Source organism: Columba livia, chromosome 23, assembly GCF_036013475.1.
Source record: "Columba livia isolate bColLiv1 breed racing homer chromosome 23, bColLiv1.pat.W.v2, whole genome shotgun sequence".
In the NCBI taxonomy this organism is placed as follows: domain Eukaryota; kingdom Metazoa; phylum Chordata; class Aves; order Columbiformes; family Columbidae; genus Columba; species Columba livia.
In genome coordinates, this window is record NC_088624.1 from 5245141 (window position 1) to 5267951 (window position 22811).

The 22811-nt window shown below is 50.2% G+C and overlaps 4 protein-coding genes and 1 non-coding gene across 6 annotated transcripts in view; 3 read left to right on the plus strand and 2 right to left on the minus strand.

Moving 5' to 3' along the window:
• LOC102089960 (feather keratin 1) overlaps nt 1-15825 on the minus strand; it is a 136255-nt gene extending 120430 nt beyond the window's left edge. The window contains exons 1-2 of one of the 2 annotated variants that reach the window (XR_010467818.1): nt 15787-15825; nt 14701-15459 (exon numbers count right to left, since the gene is read on the minus strand). The gene's annotated coding sequence lies outside the window, so the exon portion shown is untranslated. Of the gene's footprint in view, nt 1-14700; nt 15460-15786 lie in introns of those variants that run through there. The other variant, XM_065039918.1, reaches the window with a different exon arrangement.
• LOC135576191 (feather keratin 1-like) lies at nt 427-1654 on the minus strand. Its single transcript, XM_065039913.1, has 2 exons — nt 1550-1654; nt 427-1184 (listed from the first exon to the last, which is right to left on the minus strand). Exon 2 carries the CDS (start codon nt 1161-1163, stop codon nt 855-857), a length of 309 nt encoding a protein of 102 aa, XP_064895985.1. The 5' UTR covers nt 1164-1184; nt 1550-1654; the 3' UTR covers nt 427-854.
• On the plus strand, nt 4313-5770 carry LOC135576192 (feather keratin 1-like). The gene is made up of 2 exons (XM_065039914.1): nt 4313-4433; nt 5010-5770. Exon 2 carries the CDS (start codon nt 5031-5033, stop codon nt 5337-5339), a length of 309 nt encoding a protein of 102 aa, XP_064895986.1. The 5' UTR covers nt 4313-4433; nt 5010-5030; the 3' UTR covers nt 5340-5770.
• LOC106145916 (feather keratin 1) lies at nt 12121-12941 on the plus strand. The gene is made up of 2 exons (XM_065039496.1): nt 12121-12318; nt 12525-12941. Exon 2 carries the CDS (start codon nt 12546-12548, stop codon nt 12852-12854), a length of 309 nt encoding a protein of 102 aa, XP_064895568.1. The 5' UTR covers nt 12121-12318; nt 12525-12545; the 3' UTR covers nt 12855-12941.
• A 3688-nt stretch (nt 15826-19513) lies between the features above and the next one.
• On the plus strand, nt 19514-20985 carry LOC102098253 (uncharacterized). Its single transcript, XR_010467820.1, has 2 exons — nt 19514-19641; nt 20251-20985. It is a non-coding gene; the product is annotated as an uncharacterized LOC102098253 (transcript).
• The last annotated feature ends 1826 nt before the right edge of the window (nt 20986-22811 follow it).

Consider the following 22811-nt stretch of genomic DNA (forward strand, 5'->3'; position numbering starts at 1 on the left):
GAGCAAGATGAGGACGACATGCACTCCGTGTTGGTCTGTGTGGTGTGTGGAACCTGATCAGCACTAAGCATCCGCTAACTGATCTCTCAATCCACTGTCCCAATGGGATGGGAGGAGATATGGAAAAGCAAGAGAGAAAAATACCCTTGGGTCAAGATCAGGGATCTCTAAGAGGAGAAGGAAATAATGAGAAAAAAACCCCACAGAAATAACAAGTGATGCAAACACAGTCCCCCACCACCTTGCAGCAGATGATCGATGCTCGACTATCCTTTGAAGAACACTTGCTTTGAAAAGACTGCCCAAAAAAGTCATTGCCCAACCATCCACGACAACCCCTTCCCACAATCACCATGAGGACCATTTCTCTCCATGGGCATCTTGGGATAGTGTCTGCAGGGAAAAGGATGACACAGAAGCTTGGACTGGGATACAGCAGAACTTTAATGAGTCAAAGATAGAAACGATGTTGTTATGAATGTAGATCCTAGTCCAAGGAGCACCAGTGGAGATGAGATTCTGAGATCCATGCTTCTGGCAAACATCCAGGCAGGTGTCCTGCTGCCTGCCTTACAGGGGGAGCAGGGCCAGCAGATCCTCCCTAGACAGGCTTTGTGGGGCTCACAGGCCAGGGGAACACAAGAGAACAAGGACACAAGAGGGGGAGGGGACACTGAAGGATGAGAAAGATGGCATGGGCTGTGCTTTCTGAGAGAACAGGCTGGCCTTGTCCTTTTGCAAGGGGTGTTGGGGTTGCTCAGCCCCTCTGAAAACAACAACCTGATGCTACATCCCCAGTCTGGTCTCATCTTGTGTGTCCCTTGAGGACTTCCCCAGGACCATCAACAGCAACTTTAGCAGGGGAAACACCTCCTCGTGCCACAGATGCCACTGCCCAAGCCAGAGAGACCAAAGCCCCCGGAGTTGATGGGCACTCCCTGAGAGCTGAGGATGCTGCCAACGGCAGCGGAGGTGGAGGATCCCACGGCGGTGTTCTGCGGGAAGGAGCTGAGGATGGGGCCGGGCAGGGTCACCACCACGGGCGAGGGCTGGATGAAGACTCTGGAATCCTGGCACTGCCTGACACAGGGCTCATTGCAGCTGTTGGCCAGCGGGGTTGGGCCAGAAGGCTGGCAGGGCAGGCACGGGTTGTAGCAGGACATGTCTTGTGGCTGGAGCTGCACCTGGGAGAGAGGGCAGGGAAAGCAGAGCAGAAGAGGTTGGCGAGGAGCAGCCTGTCTCTGCACTACAAGGGAGACAAGCCAAGCCAAGTTGGAGGTGAGAGCTGGAGGCTGTGTAGAGAGACCAACATGTTTCTACTTCCTTTCATCCCAGAATTCCCTTCCAAAAGAAACAAAGCACAGGGATATCCCTGCAGAACCCATAGCTTAATTCAGCAATGCCCTATCCTCTCTTCATGCAACACTGTCTGACCCCTTCCGTCTCCCAGGACCCATTGCCAAGCATAAGACAAAGAAGCAGGAATGAACTGAGAAAACTAGAGGAAGGAGAGGAGGATGAGGGGAAGGAAGGAGAGCTTCATACTCACCTTGTTCCTGAGGAGATGGAGGTGAGAGGAGTGAATGAGAGAGTGAAGGGAAGGACCTGTTTTTATACTGCTCCTGTACTGCCCTAGACCCACAGTCACTGCATGCAGGCAGTAATTTTCCAACAGACTCACCTCCAAAGCAAAATATCTTACCCAATAGCACAGGTTGGGTTTTGGTTTCCATTAATACTGCCATTTCATTTCCTCATTTCTGGCATGACCACTGGGACTCAGAGGCTCCTTTCAAGTATCAAGATCAAAGGCCTGAGGTTTTCCCTGGTAGGAAAAAATCAGTAAAGGCAGAAGATGGCTCCAAGTACTGGAGAGGTCTGTGGAGGCAGAGAGCATGGTTCTAGGGAAATCTAATGAGCCTGCACCAAGGTTCACACAAGCTGCCACCAATGAATTCCTCTCCTGTTTGTATCAATTTGTTTGGCAAAGTTGACCCCTCTCATGGCAAACTCTGGGGGTTCTCAACCAATGTCATAAGCAGGCTTACGGAACGAGAACATTAACTGCCCATACATCGAGTTTCCTGAACAATCCCTGTGGAGTCGGGTACCTCCTCACTACATGAGCGGTGCTTTGGTGCTTGGGACAGCATCTTGTTCTTCCCATTCTCATCATAGCACAGTGCATTTTGGCCGCACACTTAAACACTAACCAGTAGTTTTCCAAAATGCACTGACTGTCCTGTGAGCCCCCTGAACTGTGGCAGTGACGGCAATTAGGTCATGCTGAGGATGATGACCCTTGGCACTGCCTGCAGCTGTGGACTGACGTACAGCCTGGTGTTTGGAGATGGTATTCCCAGGGTAGGGATGGAGCTGCCCTGGAAGCAGGAGAATGCAACCCTGAGCAGGACACAGGCCTGCAGACAGCACACACTCCTGGCTTGGCCTCACGCCAAAAGCCTGACACATGGCCAATCCAAAATTAAGAGTGTGACTCGCTAAGGGTATGGAGAGTCAGGAAGCCAGGAATCTTGCCTGTTGAAGGCACTCCCTTGGCCTCCTGGGCTGCATCCCAGCTGTCTTCATGTCTGCAAGGCAGGGAATTGCATTGCCTCTTTGTACCCTGGGCCCTTCTGAGCACATCCCCACCCTGAGCATCCTCAGGGACATGGCACTGCAGGATCCTGAGAGTTCTTACATGCTGGGGAAATTAAGGGAGTTTCCTTGTGTTCTTGATGATGTTGGGTTTTTCTCCAGCCTGAGAATGTTACTGGGCTATGGGAAAGGATGCGCGCTTAAGCCCTAGTGCCTGGGAGAAGACATAATGCTTAGGACCGAGGGATGAGTGCCTGCCAGAGGGGAGTTGTTTTCTGCAAACCTCTCTTTCCCTCTGCTGAGAATTCAGGAGACCTTCTCATCACAACCCATCTTCTGTGGCCAGAAACATGAGAGCTTTCTGTCCATTCCCTTCCACTCTCAGCTTCTCTACTGTTTTTTTGAGTGTTGGGCTTGACCTTTCCTGCTCTTGAACCATGAGCTGTTTAAGGTGTTGCCAGGATTTCTAAGCTCTTTTGCACTTGACAGCTGATCTCATGGCATCCTCCCTACCAGTTGCGTCATTAGGCTGAGGTCCAGGGACTTGACTCTACCTTCCAACCTGCCATCAGGTCTTGAATTCTCAGTTTCTCTGGTGTGTTAACTAAGCCGCCCCTTGATTCCAATGTTCGCAACCACTTCCTCCCTCTTAGAGGCAGCCATGCATCACCTGTCTTTTGCCCATGACAGAATCACAGAATGCTTGAGATTGGAAGGGATTTCAGGAGATCATCTTGTCCAACTAGCACTACTCAAAGCATAGTCAGCCTTTGGAGGATGCTCAGGGCCAAGTCCTGTCAAACTCTGTATACCTACAAAGATGCAGAAACCATAGCCTCTTGGTGACAACACCAGGCAGTGCATGATGACTCTCACAATAACAAAGTATCATCTGATGTGTCTATAGAATATCTCATTTTGCAACAGGTGCCTATTACCTCTAGTTTCTTCACTGGATAGGAATCAGTAGAGTCCAGATGTGTCTGTGTTCAAGAGCTGGACCTTTAGGTCACAAATCCTATAAGTACATACCAATGGCAAGAACCCCTGGAGTACCTCTGCCTTTCCTATAACCCCTGTCCCTGTTGAAGCTGCTCCATTCAGCCTTTGCACAAGCCTCCCTTTTGCTGCTGAATACCTGGAAGAACACCTTCTTCTTGCCCTCCACATGATTTGTCTGGTTCAATGCCATGTGGGCTTTGCCTTTCCTAACCCCAACCCTGCACACTCAGACAACCTGGCAAATGATGTCCCCAGAGCAAAGGGCATCAAGAGGAAGACAGAAGAAATCATTGGCACAGACTGTCTACCGGCAGATACAATGGCCAGTGATCATTGAAACATGCACAAAGAGAGGGAGGAGAGAAAAGCAAGTGGAACATCCTTAACGAAGTGGAGACAATGTGTGCTCTACAGACATGTGCATCACAGGCCAGAGCTGGGCCTCTTTCTGCAAAGGGAGTTGCAAACAATTCACCACCCCAAGACAACATCCCCCGCCAGCAATGGACCCCTGCAGAACTTGGGGGTCATATTCTCCTGCACTGACAAGACACTGCCCAGGATATACTCGGACCGTAATCCCACCACATGAAAGGACTTGTGTGGTAGAATAAGCATGTCAGAAATGAGGAAGTTAAATGGCATCATTGATGAAAACTCAAATGCAACCAGTTCAATTAGGTAGGATATTTTGCTTTGGAGGTGAGCCTGCTGGAAAATTACTGCCACGTGCAGTGACTGGGTGCCTGGGGCGGTGCAGGAGCAGTATAAAAGCGGGTCCTTCTCCTCACTCTCTCATCCACTTCTCTCGCCTCCACCTCTTTGGGAACAAGGTGAGTCTGAAGCTCTTTCTCCTGCTCCTTATCTTACCTCCAGGATTTCAATGCAAACTCTCTGTCTTATGCTGTGTCATGGGGCTACTTACCACAGGAGAGGGCAACGAGCAGACGATGTGACATATAAACAGACTGGAGCTTGGCCAAGCTGAGCTATCATCTAGGTGGCAACCTCCCTGGGCTTGGTTGCTTTTCACAGGGATCTTTTGGGTTGAGTGGAAGGTGAAGACTGTGGGCAATGCTTACATCTCATGTCTCCAGTTTACAGACTCCTTTATCCTACACTGGGTCAAAGAACTGATTGACATGGGCAAGGGAAGGGAACCAAAGGTGAGGCAAGGACAGAGGCTGGGCTTGTTTAGGTGTCTCCTGAGCTGTGGGCTAGGAAGGGATGTCCCTCGGTTTGGTCACTGTTGACAGGGTTCTTTTGGGCTAAGGTAAAGGTCAAGCACCTGTAGACCTTCCTACACAGCCTCTAGCTCTATTCTCCAGCTTGTGATTTCCACCATGGTGGGGAGAAAACCTGCTCTTCATCATCCCTTGTACTTTGTTTTCCCCTGCCCTCTCTCCCAGGTGAACTACCAGCCAGAAGACATGTCCTGCTACAACCCGTGCCTGCCCTGCCAGTCCTCTGGCCCAACCCCGCTGGCCAACAGCTGCAATGAGCCCTGTGTCCAGCAGTGCCAGGACTCCAGAGTCTTCATCCAGCCGTCCCCTGTGGTGGTGACCCTACCCGGCCCCATCCTCAGCTCCTTCCCGCAGAACACCGCAGTGGGATCCTCCACCTCCGCTGCCGTTGGCAGCATCCTCAGCTCTCAGGGAGTGCCCATCAACTCCGGGGGCTTTGGTCTCTCTGGCTTGGGCAGCGGCATCTGTGGCACGAGGAGGCGTTTCCCCTGCTAAAGCTGCTGCTGATGGCCCTGGGGAAGGACCCCAGGGACACAGAAAATGGTACCAGCCTGGGGACGTAGCATCAGGTTGTTGGTTTCAGAGGGTCTGAGCAACCTCAGCACCCTTGGCAAAAGGACAGGACCAGCCTGGTCTCTCAGAAAGCACAGCCCGTGCTGCCTTTTTCCTCTTCCAGTGTCCCCTTTTCCTCTTGTGTCCTTGTTCTCTTGTGCTCCCCTGGACTGTGAGACCCACTAAGCCAGCCTAGGGAGGACCTGCTGGCCCTGCTCCCTCTGTGGGACAGGCAGATGGACACCTGCCTGGGTGTTTCTCGCAGCTGCAGGGAACAGACACCTTTGTGCACCTGGTGCTCCTTGCTCCGGGATCTCCACTCAGAGTGACTTGTTTTTCTTTTTTTTCCATCATTAAAGTTCTGCTGCATCCCAGACCATGTCTCTGTGTCATCCTTTCCCCTGCAGAGGATTTCCTTAGGTGCCCAAGTAGAACGACGATGCTCAGGAATTATTCCTGGAAGGTCGTCTTCCGGACGGTTATGCCATGGTTACTATGGTTTCCCCATAGCAACCTTCACAGATCTGTGCTTTGCTGCTGCACCTAGAGTGATTCTGATGGCAGCACATCTGTGTTTTGGCTTTTTCTGAGCAGTGCTTGCACAGCAGCAAGGTGGTCTCTCCAACCACACTCTCAAAGGCCAACAGTCTGAGGATAGGCAAGAGTCTGGGAGGGGGCAGAGGCAGGACATCTGCAGGACAGCTGACTCAGAGTGACCAAAGGGACATTCCATACCATATAACATTGTGCTCAGCAAAAAATCTAAGACAAATAAGGAGGAGGTGGAGCGGCCATTTAATATTTGTCCATTCATTTTCCAAAGCGTGTTCTAGCCCTGCTTTGCAGGAATTGGCTGAAAAACACCCCCTGATGGAAAGCAGAGAAGAAAATTTTTTGCTTTTCTTTGCTTCTGCACGTGGCTTCTGCCTTTCTTCTTTAAACTGCATGTATCTCAACCTACAACTCAGTAATCTTATTTTCTCTCTATCTTGCTGGGGATTTGGTAGTGATAAAGCAACTTGGAGCGCACCTGGTGACCAGTCAAGGTCACCTCACCCCAGTCTTTCTGATGTTCACTGGGATGTTCCAGACAATAGCAGTTTTAATAGAGCAGGCTATATCTGTACCAATTACCAATTCACAGGCCTCTGTGTAGCGCAGGCAGTTTGCTTGCTGCATAGTTTATCTCCAGATTTTGCTGAGGCTGGGAACATGTTAATAGAACCAAATGCCCTGGGCTTTGTCCTGGCATTGGGGCCCTTACAGTGTTGGGGGAGCTGTCTAGTGGAGAAGGTGAGGGAATTCACCTTCCTCTTCCCAGAAGGACTCATGGGGCGTGTTTTGTTGTGTATGCCCCTGAGGTCCTTGCTCACCCTTAAGTGAGGTGTTTACTGCTATGAATTAACAGTGTTTGCTTAATGTGGTGGTTGTAGAGTCTGGTGTCATGCTGGTGTAAGAGAAGAAAACTTTTGGGTGTGGCAACAGTGAAACATGCCTTGAGTTGGCCAGTCCTTGTTTGGCAGTTGCTTGAAAACCAGGTGCTTTTAGCACTGTACTACGCGTTGACCTGAGCCCGTTGAGCCACAATTCAGTGCTCTCAGATGACCATGGTAAAGACAGGGACCCAAATCGCTTCTGAGAGTGCCATGTTTGAGCCAGGCATTCAACCTACATCTGAGAAGATAGCATTTGAGGCAAAGACCAAAACCATATCCGTGTTTTGGCTTTTTCTGAGCCGTGTTTGCACAGCTCATTCTACATAATGTCAAGGTTGTTTTTTGATGTCCATCAATGCTGCCATTTCTTTTCCTCATTTCTGACATGCCTACTCTGCCATGCAGGCTTCTTTCTTTTGCTGGGATGAGAGAGCAAAGCATATACGATCAGAATTGTGTCATTTTGGGCAGATGAGCCACAAATTCTGGTGGGACAGACATCCCCACGCTCAGAGCAGTGAAGTACGATTTTTTGCACCTCTCTTTGTAGGAATAGGCCCAGCTCTTCCCTACTGTGCTCACACCCACAGAGCACCTGCAGGCTCCTCTTTTTAAAGATGTGCCACATGTATCTTTCTCTTCTTTCTCTCAGCCTACTTCAGTGTTCACTTGCCATGGCTTCCTTGGGCAGCCGGGCTGTGCCAGTGGTTTCAGCTCTCCTCCTCTTGATGACCTTTGCTGTGAGGAGAACATTTGCCAGGCTGTGAATGAAGGGTTTGGTCAGAAAAAACATAGATCACCTGGTGTTGAACTGGGCAAGTACATGGAGGTCAGGAAGAAGTTCTTCTTCCAGGTAGGCTGGCAGAAAAAGCAAGGCTTTTGCAAAGGCCACCCCTGTGTTAACAGGGCAGCTTCCCTGAGAACAGGGCTTACAGGAAAGGTTGAGATGCTCCAAAGTTTCTTGGCCTTGGTCTTTACTGACAGGATTTGCTGTCAAGAACTGGAGTTCCTGACGTTCCTTGGAACATCTGGAACAGGGAAGACTTGCAATAAAGAATCAACAAGTGTGGGAAAATTTAAACTGGACTTTAAAAATTGGACTGACATAGTGTTACTACAAGGCCACTCTTAATAATGTATGAAAGTCCTGGTCATCAGGGAGTGCATGTGAAGAGTGGAAGAAAGCCCATGAGTGTCCCCAGGAAGAGCACAAAGGAGTTGCTGGGATGACAGGCCAGTCAGCCTCACTTCATACCCTGCAAAGCTGATATAGCAAATTATCCAGGGAGCCCCTTCCCAAGACTAAAGAATGAGATGGTGAATGTGAGTGGTCAGGAAAGATTTATGGAGGGGAAAACAGGCCTGAGCAACCTCATGGCCTTCTTTGAGGACATGCCTGGCTCCAGTGGGTGAGGGAAATGCAGCAAATATTGTGAATCTCATCTAATCAAGGCTTTTGACACTGTCTGCTGTTAGAGTATGCTGGGATGCAGTGAGGAAGCCTAAGCTCCACTTGGAATTAAATCTGGCTAGACATGTCAAGGAACTCAACAGGGCTTCTTCAAGTACGTCAGCAGCAAAAGGAAGGCTATGGAAAATATAGGTTCACTGCTGAATGAGGTAGTTTCTCTGGTGACAGAGGATACAGAGAAGATACAGTTACTGAATGCCTTCTTTGCTTCCATCTCTACTGCTAAGACTGGCCCTCAGGAATCCCAGACCCTAGAGTTAACAGACAAAGTCTGGAGAAAGGAACTTTCCCTTGGTTGTGGAGAATCAGGTTAGAGATCTTTTAAGCAAACTAGACATCCACAAATCCATGGGCCCTGATGGGAGGCACCCATGAGTGCTGAGAGAGTTGGCAGATGTGATTGCAAAACCACTCTCCATCATCTTGGAAAGGTCATGGAGAACAGGAGAGGTGTCTGAGGACTGGAATAAAGCCAATGTCATGCCAGTCTTCAAAAAAGTTAAGAAGGATGACCCAGGAAACTACAGTCAAGCAAACCTCACCTCCATCCCTGGAAATGTGGTGGAACAACTCATTCTGGACATCATCTCCAAGCATGTGGAGGACAAGAAGGTTATCAGGAGTAGTTAGCATGGGTTCACCAAGGGGAGCAACCTGATAGCCTTCTATGATGGTATGAGTGCCTGGGTAGATGAGGGGTAAGCAGTGGATATTATTTACCTTGACTTCAGCAAGGATTTGACGCCATCTCACACAACATCTTCATAGACAAGCTCAGGAAGTGTGGGCTGGGTGAATGCACAGTGAGATGGGTCATGAACTGACAGGATGGCAGAGCTCAGACAGTTGTGATCAACGGCACAGGCTCTGGATTGGAGGCCTGTAGTTAGTAGTGTTCCCCAGCAGTCAGTATTAGGTCCAGTCCTGTTCATCAATGACCTGGATGAAGAGACTGAGTGCACCCCTCACAAGTTTGCTGATGATAGCAAACTGAACGGAAGGGTTGATACACCAGAAGGCTGTGCTGCCATTCAGCAAGACCTGGAAAGGTAAGAGGATATGGCCGAGAAGAATCTGATGAAAATCAACAAAGGCAAGTGTAGGGTCTTGCACCTGGGGAGGAATAATCCCAGGCACCAGTACAGGTCAGGGGTGGACCTGCTGGAAAGCAGCATTGTGAGAAATACCTGAGAGTTCTGGTCAACTACAGGTTGACTGTGAACCAGCTATGTGTCCTTGTGGCCAAGAAGGCAAATGGTACCTGGTATGCATGAGGAAGAGTGTGAACAGCACGTCGAGGGAGGTTACCATCCCCCTCTACTCTGCCTTGGTGAGGCCACATAGGGAGTTACTGGGTCCAGTTCTGGACTCCTCAGTTTAAGAAGGACAAGGAATTACTGGAGGGAGTGCAGTGGCAGGCTACGAAGATGATGAAGGTGAAAGAGCATTTTTCTTATGAGGAAAGACTGAGACATCTGGATCTTGATTGGCTGGATAATTGGCCTGAGACCAATTGTATGAGATTTAACAAGGCCAAGTGCCAGGTCCTGCACTTGGGTGACAATAGCCCCAGGCAGCACTACAGGCTTGGGAAAGAGTGGTTGGAAAGCTTCCTGGCAGAGAGGGATCTGGGGGTGTTGATTGACAGCTAGCTGAGTATGAGCCAAAAAGACCACCACCAACCTGGTTTGCATCAGGAATAGTGTGGCCAGCAGGACTAGAAAAGTAATTGTACCACTGTCCTCAGCACTGGTGAGGCCCTACCATGAATACCGTGTTCAGTTTTGGGCTCCTCATCGTAAGAAAGACCTTGAGGTACTAGAGTGAGTGCGGAGAAGGTTATGATGCTGGTGAGGGGCCTGAAGCACAAGTTTTCTGAGCAGTTGAGGGAACTGGGGCTGTTTAGCCTGGAGAAAAGGAGGCTGAGAGGAGACCTTATCGCTGTCTACAGCTAACTGAAAGGAGGGTGTGGCATGAAGGGTGTTGGGCTGTTCTACCAAGTAGAAAGTTATAGGACCAGAGGAAATGGCCTGAAATTGCGTCAGAGGAGGTTTAGATTGGATATTAAGAAAAAAATCTTCATGAAAAGGGTTGTCAGGCATTGGAAGTGTCTGTCCAGGGCAGTGGTGGTCACCATTCCTGGAGATGTTTTAAAGGTGTATAGACAAGGTTCTTAGTGACAAGGTTTAGTGCTAGAGTTAGGTTAAGGTTGAACTCGATGATCATGAGTATTTCTTCCAACCGAGATGGTTCTATGACTCTGTGTTCAGCCTTCAGAAGATAAGGCTGAGAGGGGATCTGGGAGCCCCCAAACCTCCTCTGGGTAGATGTGCCTTTGGGGCTTGATCATCCTTGAGGAGAGACTCGATCATGGAAGGGAACAGAAATACAGGCATTGTCTTCCTGGTCAAAGACACCAGGAGGTTGTAGCGGCCTCTCCTGAATATTCCGTGGGGTAAAAGAAAGGATTGCACAACATATCTACCCACCAGCTGAGACTCATCCCTGGGTCTCATGTTAAATATCTTTTGCTGGGCTCATGCATGACTTTTTTCCTGTGTCTCAAAGGCCTCCTCAGCTTGGAGTACAACACAGTACCATTGGAGAGGCATGAAGCTTCCCTCCTCTCCCCAGTGAGTGAGGGCTGTCAGGACCCTGCAGTGCAACGTGCCAGGGGATGCTTAGGGAGGAGTTGGGCTCAGAAGGGCCCTGGGTGTAAAAACAGCTCTGAGACAACTTTGAAGAGGCGATGCACTTCCCTGCCCTGCAGACATGAAGGCAGCTGAGACACATCCCAGGAGGTCAAGGGAGTGCCTTCAGTATGCAACCTTGCTGGGATAGTCTCTGTCAAGGTATGACAAGTCACACTCTAATTTTGGATTGCCCATGTGTCAGGCTTCTGGCGTGAGGCCAAGCCAGGAGTGTGTGTTGTCTGCAGACCCGTGTCCCACGCAGGGACAAATTCCCCAGTGGCCAGAGCTCTGAGCACTGACCTCTACCTGACTACCAATCTCCAGGCAAGACCATTGTGTGTCCTGCAGGTCAGGGTCCAAAACATGTGGCTAAACTGCATGATGGTGTGAGGACAGTGGGAGGAATAAGGTGCAGTCCTACTCACACTCCTCATGTAGTGAGGAGGGACTTGACTCCACGGAGCTTGTTGAGGAATCAGGGGGTTTTTGGATGACAAAGTTCTTCCTTATCACAACATTGGCTGGAGACGCTCAGAGACTGCCACAAGAGGGGATGACTTGGCCAAAAACCCAGCAAGTGTATCAAGCGAGAGAAACTTTTCTTAGTCAAAGACATTTTAGACCAGCACTGCAACCCATCCACATGTAGAGGCAATGACCAGTGACTGCTGGAGTGAAGCAGGGAGGCAGTCATGGAGGAGGGGAGGTGTGGCATGTCCTCAGTCATAGGAGCCTTTGTACACTAGGGAGAGGACTGCATTGGTGGGAAGACATGTAGCTTCATTCCCTTGGAGTTGAAAGCAACCTCACCACATGTCCCCAGAGCCATATTCTCTGTCTGCACTGACCCCTCCAGCACTCCAGGGCACATCTTCTGCCTGTGCTGACATGATCTTCTCAGAAAAAGCCTTGGGCCTGTCACTGGGAAACTTCAAAAGACCTTCCATGGCATAATGATCATGTCAGAAATGAGGAAATGAAAGTGATGACGGAAACCAAACAGCAACCTGTGGAATTATGTAGGGTGTTTTGCTTTGGAGGTGAGTCTACAGGAAAATTACTGCCTGCGTGCAGTGACTGTGAGCCTGGGGCTGTGCAGGAGCAGTATAAAAGTGGGTCCTTCTCCTCACTCACTCATCCACTACTGTTTCCTCCACCTCTTTCAGATCAAGGCGAGTTTGGAGCCATTTCTTGTCTTCACCCTTCTCCTCATCTTCCTCATTCTCCTCCTGCTTCTTGTCCTCTTTTTCCTCTGAATTTTCTTGGCACTTACCTGCCCCGTTGTCTTCTGCTGGGTCTCGGAGCTGCTTGACTTGTTGGAGGTAAGGGAACAGAGAGTGTGCCATAGAGAGAGGCAGGGGCTTTGCTGAGATATGTCCTGAGCTATGAGGTAGGTAGGAACCTCCCTCAGCCTGGTGGCACTTGGCAGAGCTCCTTTTTGTGGAGGGTTAGGGTCTCTCTCATGGTGGGTGACAGGCTGTTCTTCAGCCACCCATGGAGCTTTGTTTTCCCCTGCCCTCTCTCCCAGTTGCAGCTCCAGCCACAAGACATGTCCTGCTACAACCCGTGCCTGCCCTGCCAGCCCTGTGGCCCAACCCCACTGGCCAACAGCTGCAATGAGCCCTGTTGCAGGCAGTGCCAGGACTCCAGAGTCTTCATCCAGCCCTCCCCTGTGGTGGTGACCCTGCCCGGTCCCATCCTCAGCTCCTTCCCGCAGAACACCGCTGTGGGATCCTCCACCTCCGCTGCTGTTGGCAGCATCCTCAGCTCTCAGGGAGTACCCATCAACTCCGTGGGCTTTGGTCTCTCTGGTTTGGGCAGCGGCATCTGTGGCACAAGGAGGTGTTTTCCCTGCTAAAGCTGCTCCCTGCACTTGCATCCACCTTATTTCTTTTTTTTTTTTATTATTTTTTGTTTTGACTCATTAAAGTTCTTCTGTATCCTAGACTGCACTTTTGTATCATCCTTTCCCCTGCAGATGATCTCCCAAGATGCCCATGGAGACACGTGTGTCTCAAAGGTGGCTTTTGAAAAGGGATTGTCTGGGATGATTTTGCAGTGACTGTCTAAACTAAGCAGGTTTCCTTAGTCTTGCACCATTCAGACCCATGGTGTGAATTTTTGGGTTATCCTATGCAGGGACCAGAGTTGGACTCGATGATCCTTGTGGTCCCTACCAACTCTGGACACTCAATGATTCTAGGATTCTGTGGTAATTTCTATATTTGTCCACCTAGAGAATCACCAAACAGAGTGTAGTGGGTGCCACCTGCTTCATCGTGTATGCCTTTTCTTTTTCCTCAGTAAATCAGCTGTGATGTAAGTAGTCAGGAGGGAATGTGGTATTGACAAGACAAAGGCAGTGGCTTGCCAGGAGCAGACAGGAGAACACACTGTAACCATAGCATTCTCAAAGGAAGTGACACAGTACAGCTGGCTGCCTTGATTGTGGTACCAGCATAGCGCAGAATTACAGAAAGAATTGGATATGGACAGGCCTTTAAAAATCCTCTGGTCCAAACTGTGGCAGTTGCACATCCCCCTATGAGGTCTTGCTTTCAGTAGAGTAGTTGACGGCTGTTTAGCGCCTTTTATGCCCCACTGTGCTTGCCCTTGTCCATCCACCTTGGTCAGTGCCAAGGTGCGGACAGTTACACCCGCCTTGACACCTCCCTTGGGCATGGTGACTCCTCACATTCACCACCCCCCAGCTGTGGAGCAGAAGAGTTGGGACCCTCAGTCAACAGACAGGGTCCTCACTCAAGGAGGTTTCCATGTCTAGAGAAGCAGTGAAGCTTCTGGACCATGCTCATAATGACCACAGCCAGACCCAACCAGACTATAAATCACTGGATGCATCCTTTGAGTTGGTCTTCTTGGGGCTAGTGTGTATGCAGTCAGAGACTCTGTTCCTTAGACTGGCCATGTAAGGAACATTCCTTGGGGACTGAGACACCTTGCCTAACTAGTAAGCAATCTGGGTGCTCTTGAGAGTCCTCATTTTCTAACAGAGTGGGGAGTAATTAATTGGAGTAATTAATTTCTAGATGGTATCCAAACCTGTGTTACATGATGTTGTCAGAGTGCTGAATAAACCTCATTTGTAGCTGTTTAATTGCAAACAGTTCTACCTACATTAATGTTGGTTTGGAGCTTATTTCCTGTCTAAACTGATTTTTGGGGTTCCTCCATGACTCAACCCTCCTGCTGTGGGCAGGGATATCTGTCAGTACATGAAGTTATTCAAAGTTCCTTCAAAAAACCTAAGCCCCCAGTCTGCTTAGCACTCATCAGATGACATCTACGGAACTGCTCTCATGCAAGAAGGTTCTTGACCAAGTGGTACAAGCTGGGAAACTAGGATGGTGTAAGAGCTGGAGCAAGCCTCTGAAAAGGAGAGGCTGAGGGCACAAGGCTCACTGAATATGGAATAGAGAATGCTTTCATAGGAGGTATAAAATCATTCTAGCGAAGCAATGGTTATTGAACTTTGTCATAGAATTCTATCAAACCCCAGATTGGCAGCGAAGTTTAGAAATCAGAGGGTCGTCCCAAGTAAGACTAAGCACACTCAAAGCAGGCCTGTGTTAACAGCCACTGCAAAAATAACAATCCCTTCTTAGAAACACACCTAAGGACCAGGTCTGACCCTGAGCATCTTGTGAGAGCATCTTCAGGGGAAACAAAGACACACAGGCATGAGCTGGGATGCAGCAGAACTTTAATGGAACAAGAGAGGAAAATCAGGTTGATCCAAGTGGAGACCCCATTGCAAGTAGCACCAGGAGTAGACAGGAGTCTGTGACCAATGGCTGTGGTGGACACCCTGCCAGATATTTATCTGCATGCTCCACTGAGGGAGCAGGGCCAGCAGGTCCTCCCTGGGCTGGCTTAGTGGGGCTCACAACCCAGGGGAGCACAAGAGAACAAGGACACAACAGGAAGAGGAGACACTGGAAGAGGGGGAAGGTGGCATTAGCTGTGCTTTCTGAGAGCCCAGGCTGGTGCTGTCCTTTTGGAAGGAGTGCTGGGATTGCTCAGCCCCTCTGAAAACAACAACCTAATGTCCATCCCCAGTCCGGTCCCATCTTGTGTGTCCGTGGTTTCTTTCTCCAGGGCCATCAGCAGCAGCTTTAGCAGGGGAAACGCCTCCTCGGGCCACAGATGCCGCTGCCCAAGCCAGAGAGGCCAAAGCCCCCGGAGTTGATGGGCACTCCCTGAGAGCTGAGGATGCTGCCAACGGCAGCGGAGGTGGAGGATCCCACAGCGGTGTTCTGCGGGAAGGAGCTGAGGATGGGGCCGGGCAGGGTCACCACCACAGGGGAGGGCTGGATGTAAACATGGGAGTCCTGGCACTGCTGGACACAGGGCTCATTGCAGCTGTTGGCCAGCGGGGTTGGGCCGCAGGACTGGAAGGGCAGGCACTGGTTGTAGCAGGACATGTCTTGTGGCTGGAGCTGCACCTGGGAGGGAGAAAGGGTAGGGGGAAGCAGGTTATAAGGGATGGTTGAACAGTAGCTTGTCACTCCAGATGATGGAAAACCTTCCTCTCATCCCAAAAGAGTCCTACAAACAGTAACCAAGCCCAGGGTGATCATTTCCTTGTCTATAGCGCACCAGACAACTCAGTGAAGCCCGACTTCTCTCCATGGTATACCTCTTACTTCTCCTACGACAAGCAGCCCCGTGACCCAGCATAAGAAAAAGGGGAAAGTTTGTGCTGAGAAATTCTGGAGAAGATCAAAGTGCAGGATTAAGAACAGGAAGAGGAGAATGAGCTTCAGTCTCACCTTGTTCCCAAGGAGGTGGAGGTGAGAGGAGTGGATGAGAGAGTGAGGAGAAGGACCCATTTTTATACTACTCCTCTACTGCCCCAGGCACCCAGTCACTGCACGTGGGCAGTAATTTTCCAGTAGACTCACCCTCAAAGCAAAATATCCTACCCAATTACACTGGTTGCATTTGGTTTCCTGACACCCTCTCATATTATTTCCTCATTTCTGACATGCCTGGTCTGCCATACAAGATCCTTTCATGTGCCTGGATGAGACAGCCAGTGATATCCCAGGCTAGATCGTGTCTGTGCCTGGTGAAGATGTGCCCTCAAGGGCTGAGGGGTCCCGTGCACCCAAGGTGTGTTGGCTTGGAGCAGCACAATTGTTTGCAATTCCCATTGCAGGAAGAGGTTTCTGTTGTCTTCCTCTTGATGCCCTTTGCTCTGGGGACAACATTTGTCAGGCTCTCTGAGTATGCAGGGTGGGGTTAGGAAAGGCAAAGCCCACCTGGTATTGAACCAGGCAAATCATGTAGAGGGCAAGAAGTAGGTCTTCTTCCAGGCATGTCAGCAGCAAAAGAGAGGCTTGTGCAAAGGCTGAATGGAGCAGCTTTACCGGGGACAGGGGTTATAGGAAAGGCAGAGGTACTCCAAGGGCTCTTGGCCTTGGTCTTGACTGGTAGGATTTGCTGTCTAAAGATCAGGCTCCTGAGAGTCCTTGGAATGTCTGGAGCAAGAATAAGTTCCTCACAGTAGTGGAGAATCAGGTGTGGGAACATTTAAACAGATTGGACTGACATGAGTGCACCAGGGTGAGCTGGTTTGACTGAAAGTGAGTTAATTTTCTTCATGCAGTTAGGAACCTTTCTTTTCTGTAGATATTGTTTATAGCACATAGCCTCGAAGGCACTGTTTTGTCTGAATAAATCCTTTTGTTTTCAGCAAAGTGCAGAACAAGCCCTATCTTGCAGATGTCTGTAATGTCTTTGTGTTAGCCTTGAAGGCATCATTTTCTCCTCAGTCAATTCCATTCCTCCAAGCAAAGTGTGAACTAGACCTTATCTCACAAATGTTCAGTGTAGAGTGTAGCTGCTTTTGGTAAGTAAGAGCAGAACTTTATAGTACGCAGATTACTATGTAACATGAAGGAGACTATATTTAAAATCACACAACCTTACAATTCTAGGTGATTCATTCTAATCAGTATGCACTTACTTACGCTAAGTGATTGCTATGAAACTTGAACTGGGCTCATCCAGTGATCTTTGAGCAGTAAAAGATCATCACCATTCAGCCACACTTGTTAAGCAGAGAGAGCTCACGGTACCTTACCCAGGCTGTCATATCTATAGAATAAAGTTGCTGGCTCCCAGCCACATCACACACAGTAGGAAAAGTATGGACAAGACTCCTTGCACTCACAACTTATGCGTGTTCAGTGTGATGTTCTGCTTCTTTGTAGGTTTCTTAACAGGAGCTCTTGGCCTGGCTGCAGCTCAGGCCTTTATCTCCTTTGGAGTCTGGATGAAACCGTTGCTGGTTTGGCTGGGGAAGTGTGGGGGGTTGTGGAATGCATCCACCACACTCCATTTTTGGGTACAAGCAGCTCCCCAGTATGAAAAATTGCCACACTGGCACAAATCCAGCAAAGGGCCATGGAACCCATGAAGTGAATGGAGACCCTGAGGCAGGAGGGGCTGCACAAGGTAGGGCTGTTCAACCCGAAAAGGAGAAGTCCCTGGGACAGACTTCCTAGCAATGGCTAAAAAAGCTGATGGGAGGGAGTCAAGAATATAGAGCCAGACATTCCTGATCCTATCCACTGAAGGAACCAGAGGTGACAGGAACCTATTGCAATACAGGAAATTGCACAGAAACATCAGAAAAGACTTTGTTAGTGTGGTCAAGCACCGTCTGGGATTGTCACAGACAGGCTGTGTCTTCTGCATCCTGGTAGGTATTCAGAGCTTGACAAGACATGGCCCCGAGCATCCTCTAAAGGCTGACTGTGCTTTGTGCAGGGCCGCTTTGACTAGAAGGTCTGCTGAAGTCCCTTCCAACCTCAAGGATCCCCTGATTCTGTCATGGTGAGCGGACGGGTGATGCACAGCTGCCTCTAAGAGGGAAGAACTGGTTGGGAACGTGGGAATCAAGGACAACCATAGCTATCACACTGAAGAAATTGAGTGTTCAAGACCTGATGACAGGGAGGAAAGTGAGCAGCAGAGTACAGTCCCTACCTTCAGGTTCACTACCTAGTGAGGCAGATGGTAGGTAGAATGCCATGAGAGCAGCTGCAAAGTGCAAATGAGCTCAGAAAAAGCAGCAGCACCTTTGGCGTTTCCTGGTCCAAGAGCAAGAAAAATCCAGGCAATACTCAGGAAAGCAAGCAGAAACATTAGGGGTAGAAGGGAATGGACAGACAACCCTCATCTTTCTGACCAGAAAGAATGGGCTGTGATGAGGAGGTCTCCTGAATTCTCAGCAGAGGGAAGAAAGGTTTGCAGAAAACATCTCCCTTCTGGCTGGGACTCATCCCTTGGTCCCATGCAGTGCGTCTTCTCCTGGGCATTTGGGCTTAAGCACCCATCCTTTCCCATAGCCCCAAAGCCTCCTCATGCTGGAGAAAAACCCAGCACCATCAAGAACACAAGGAAACTCCCTTAATATCCCCAGTATATAAGAACTCTCAGGATCCTGCAGTGCCATGTCCCGGAGGATGTCCAGGGAGGGGACGTGCTCAGAAGGGCCCAGGGTACAAAACCAGGTCTCAGACCACATCAAAGAGGCGATGCACTTCCCTGCCCTGCAGACACGGAGGCAGCTGGGACACGTCTCAGGTGGCCAAGGGAGTGTCTTCAGCACTCAAGATTCCTGGAATAGACTCTCCCTACCCTTGGCAAGTCACACTCTTTGGACTGGCCATGCGTCAGGCTTTTGTTGTGAGGACAAGCCACAAATGTGTGCTGTCTGCAGGTCTGTGTTCCAGGCAGGGCTGAATTCACCTGTGGCCAGGGCAGCTCCATCCCAACCCCAGGAGAATGGTCTCCGAGCACTGGATTCTACCTGAGTACTCAGCTGCAGGCGGCGCCAGCAGCCATCGCCCTCAGCATGACCTACTTGCCAGCACTGCCAGAGCTCAAGGGACTCACATCACAGTCACTGGTGTTTTGGAAAGGATTCTCCTGCTGGTTAATGTCCAAAGCGTATGGCCAAAGTGCATGGTGGTGTGAGGGGAGTGGAAGGAACATGGTGCTGTCCCGAGCAGCACCACACCCCTGATGTAGTGAGGAGGTACCCAGCTCCACAGGGTTTGTTGAGAAATCACAGGGATTGTGAGGGCAACCTTCTCATTCCCCAAACCTGCCGATGACATTGGTTGAGGACCCCCAGAGACTGCATGAGAGGGGACAACTTTCCCAAACAAACTAACACAGGCAGGAGAGGAATGCTTTGGAGGGAGAACATGTGCACCTTCATGCAAAGGGAGTGGGAAACAACCTCATCAGAATTCCCCAGGCCCAAGCCCCCTGCCTACACAGATGTCTCCAGCACTCAGGGGCACAGATTCTGCCTTTACTGGTGTGTTCCTACCTGGGATATGCTTGTCCCTTTCATGTCAATACTTCAAAGGTGCCTCTGAGGCCTAATGGTCAGGTCAGAAATGAGGAAACGAAATGGCAGCATTGATGAAACAAAACTTAAACTGTGCCATTAGGTAAGATGTTTTACTTTGGAGGTGAGTCTGTTGGAAAATTACTGCTCACATACAGTGACTGTGGGCCTGAGGCAGTGCAGTAGCAGTATAAAAGCAGGTCCTTATCCTCACTTTCTCATTCACTTCTCTTGCCTCCTTCTCATCAGGAACGAGGTGAGTCTGAAGCCTCCTCTCCTCTCCTCTCCTCTCCTCTCCTCTCCTCTCCTCTCCTCTCCTCTCCTCTCCTCTCCTCTCCTCTCCTCTCCTCTCCTCTCCTCTCCTCTCCTCTCCTCTCCTCTCCTCTCCTCTCCTCTCCTCTCCTCTCCTCTCCTCTCCTCTCCTCTCCTCTCCTCTCCTCTCCTCTCCTCTCCTCTCCTCTCCTCTCCTCTCCTCTCCTCTCCTCTCCTCTCCTCTCCTCTCCTCTCTCTCTTCTCCTCTCCTCTCTCTCTATTTTTCTCAACCTATTCCTGCTCCTTTCTCAGGTAGTGGGACATGGGGCTGTTTATCATGGGAGAGGGAAGGGTTCTGGCGGTGTTGCATGGAGAGAGCCTCGTGCTTTGCTGAAGTAAGTGAGAGGGTAGGCAGGGTTATCCCTGAGCTCAGTCACTTTTGATGGGGAACGTTTAACCTGAAGTGAAGAAGAACCACAGGGACGTCTCTACACAGCCTCCAGCCGTAACCTCCATCTTTCCTTGGCTGGGCTTGCTCTTTTGTGGTAAGGTGACAGACTGCTTCTCTACAATCCCTCATCTTCTGCTTACCCCTGCCCTCTCTCCCTCACAGGTGCAGCTCCAGCCACAAGACATGTCCTGCTACAACCAGTGCCTGCCCTTCCAGTCTTGCGGCCCAACCCCGCTGGCCAACAGCTGCAATGAGCCCTGTGTCCAGCAGTGCCAGGACTCCCATGTTTACATCCAGCCCTCCCCTGTGGTGGTGACCCTGCCCGGCCCCATCCTCAGCTCCTTCCCGCAGAACACCGCCGTGGGATCCTCCACCTCCGCTGCCGTTGGCAGCATCCTCAGCTCTCAGGGAGTGCCCATCAACTCCGGGGGCTTTGGTCTCTCTGGCTTGGGCAGCGGCATCTGCGGCACGAGGAGGCGTTTCCCCTGCTAAAGCTGCTGGTGATGGCCCTGGGGAAGTCCCCCGGGGACCCACAAGATGATACCAAACTGGGGATGGAGTATTGGGTTGTTGTTTTCAGAGGGGCTGAACAGCCCCAGCACCCTTTTCAAAAGGATGGGGCCAGCCTGGGCTCTCAGAAAGCATGACCCATGTCACCTTCCCCCTCTTCCAGTGTCTCCTGTTCCTCTTGTGTCCTTGTTCTCTTGTGCTTCCCTGGGCTGTGAGGACCTTCTGGCCCTGTTTCCTCTATGGGGAAGGCAGATGGACACCTGGCTATATCTGCACTACAGCCACAAGGTGCAGACTCTGGTCTGACCCTGGTGCTCTGTGTACTGGGGCCTCTATTCAGAGCCACCTTGGTTTCTTTTTGACTCAATAAAGTTCTTTTGCATCCCAGCACATACTTCTTTCTCATCCTTTCCCCTGCAGATGCTCTCCCAAGATGCCCAAGGAGACACATTTTGCTCAGGGCTGGTTCCGGGATGGGGTTGTTAACAGGAGAACCGGTACTAGCCATAACCTTGAGATACAGAGTTGTGAGGTGAGGAAAAGACCAGATGGAAAATTAAAAGCTTGAGAAACGCAAGGGAAAATCCTGCCACAGGATCTTTGGGAAAACTTCTGCCAAGACATGGTGTCCACAGATCTTGTGCTTGCCTCCTCGGCCATAAGCTGAGTTGATCTTCCCTGCTGTCCCCGTAACCAGTAGGTCAAGGTACAAAAAGGCTGTCCTGGACTATAGGATCAGAGCATAATCAAGGTGGAATGGACCTCCAGAGCTCATTGGGCCCAAGCCTTTTTTCCACATTGTCAGCCATGGTGTTCAAGGAGGTTGACTGGACAATGTCCTCAGGAAATCTCTTTTACTGTTTGACCCACCTTTTGCTGAAAACCCTTTTCCTCCTCCCAGGTACAAACCTCTCATGTCTGAACGTGAGCCCATTGTCTCTAGTCCTCCAACCATGAACTGCCACAGTGTTGATGCTGGACCTGTCTTCTGCAGGACATCAACATAGCTAATGCAACGACGCTCCTCATTCTCACAACAAATATAGTCTTCATGCTCAGCAAGACCCATGGCCTCAGCCGCTGCTCCCCACACAAATGCTTCTGCTCCTCACCATCCCACAACACCTGCTGAACTGTCTTGGCCAAGGTGCTTCTTGCATCACATCTTTCTTACATTGCAGTAGTTTTGTAGATGCTTTCAAGTGAACGCTTAGCAAAGTGGGATAGTCACTATCCAGTACTCCTATCTGAGGTCCTGCTCACCTTGGCCAGGATGTTGGGGAATGTTCTTGGTGCCCAGGAACAATGCTAGAGTTGCACTTGTTTTGCTGATGACACTGCAAAAGCACCCCTCCCTGGCCCTGCTGTTGCGCTGCTGGAAGATCTGGCACAGAACAGGAAGGAGCAAGATGAGGAAGAAATGCACTGCCAGTTAATCTGTGTGGTGTGCGGAACCTGAGCAGAACTAAGCACCTACTCATTGTTCTCTCAATCCACTGTCCCAGTGGTATGGAGAGATTTGGAACAGCAAAAGAGCAAAAAGCCCTTGGGTCACATTCAGGAATCTCTAAAAGAGGAAGGAAACAGTGGAAAAAAACAGAAACAACAAGTGATGCAAACGGAATCAGCCACCACCTCACAGTAGCACATCAATGCCTGCCCAGCCTCTGAAGAAGGACTACTTTGAAAAGACTGCCCACAGTCATTCACTTGATAATCTTTCTGTTAACAACCATTGTCCAACCATCCACAACAAATCCATCCCACAATCACTGTGAGGACCATTTCTCTCCATGGGCATCTTTGGATAGTGTCTGCAGGGAAAAGGATGACACAGAGGCTTGGGCTGGGATACAGCAGAACTTTAATGAGTCAAAGATGGAAACAATGTTGTTATGAGTGCATATCCTAGTTCAAGGAGCACCAGTGGAGATGAGATTTTGAAACCCATGCCTCTGGCAAACATCCAGGCAGGTGTCCAGCTGCCTACCTTACAGGGGGAGCAGGGCCAGCAGGTCCTCCCTCACTGTCTAGACACCGCCATGGGATCCTCCACCTCTGCTGCTGTTGGCAGCATCCTCAGCTCTCAGGGAGTGCCCATCAACTCCGGGGGCTTTGCTCTCTCTGTCTTGGGCAGCTGCTACTGCGGCACAAGGAGGTGTTTCCCCTGCTAAATCTCCTCCCTGCACTTGCATCCACCGTATTTCTTTTTT

Bases quoted from the DNA above. Each gene is read 5' to 3' on its own strand.
- LOC135576191 (XM_065039913.1), bottom strand. From the start codon at position 1,163: ATGTCCTGCTACAACCCGTGCCTGCCCTGCCAGCCTTCTGGCCCAACC.
- LOC135576192 (XM_065039914.1), top strand. From the start codon at position 5,031: ATGTCCTGCTACAACCCGTGCCTGCCCTGCCAGTCCTCTGGCCCAACC.
- LOC106145916 (XM_065039496.1), top strand. From the start codon at position 12,546: ATGTCCTGCTACAACCCGTGCCTGCCCTGCCAGCCCTGTGGCCCAACC.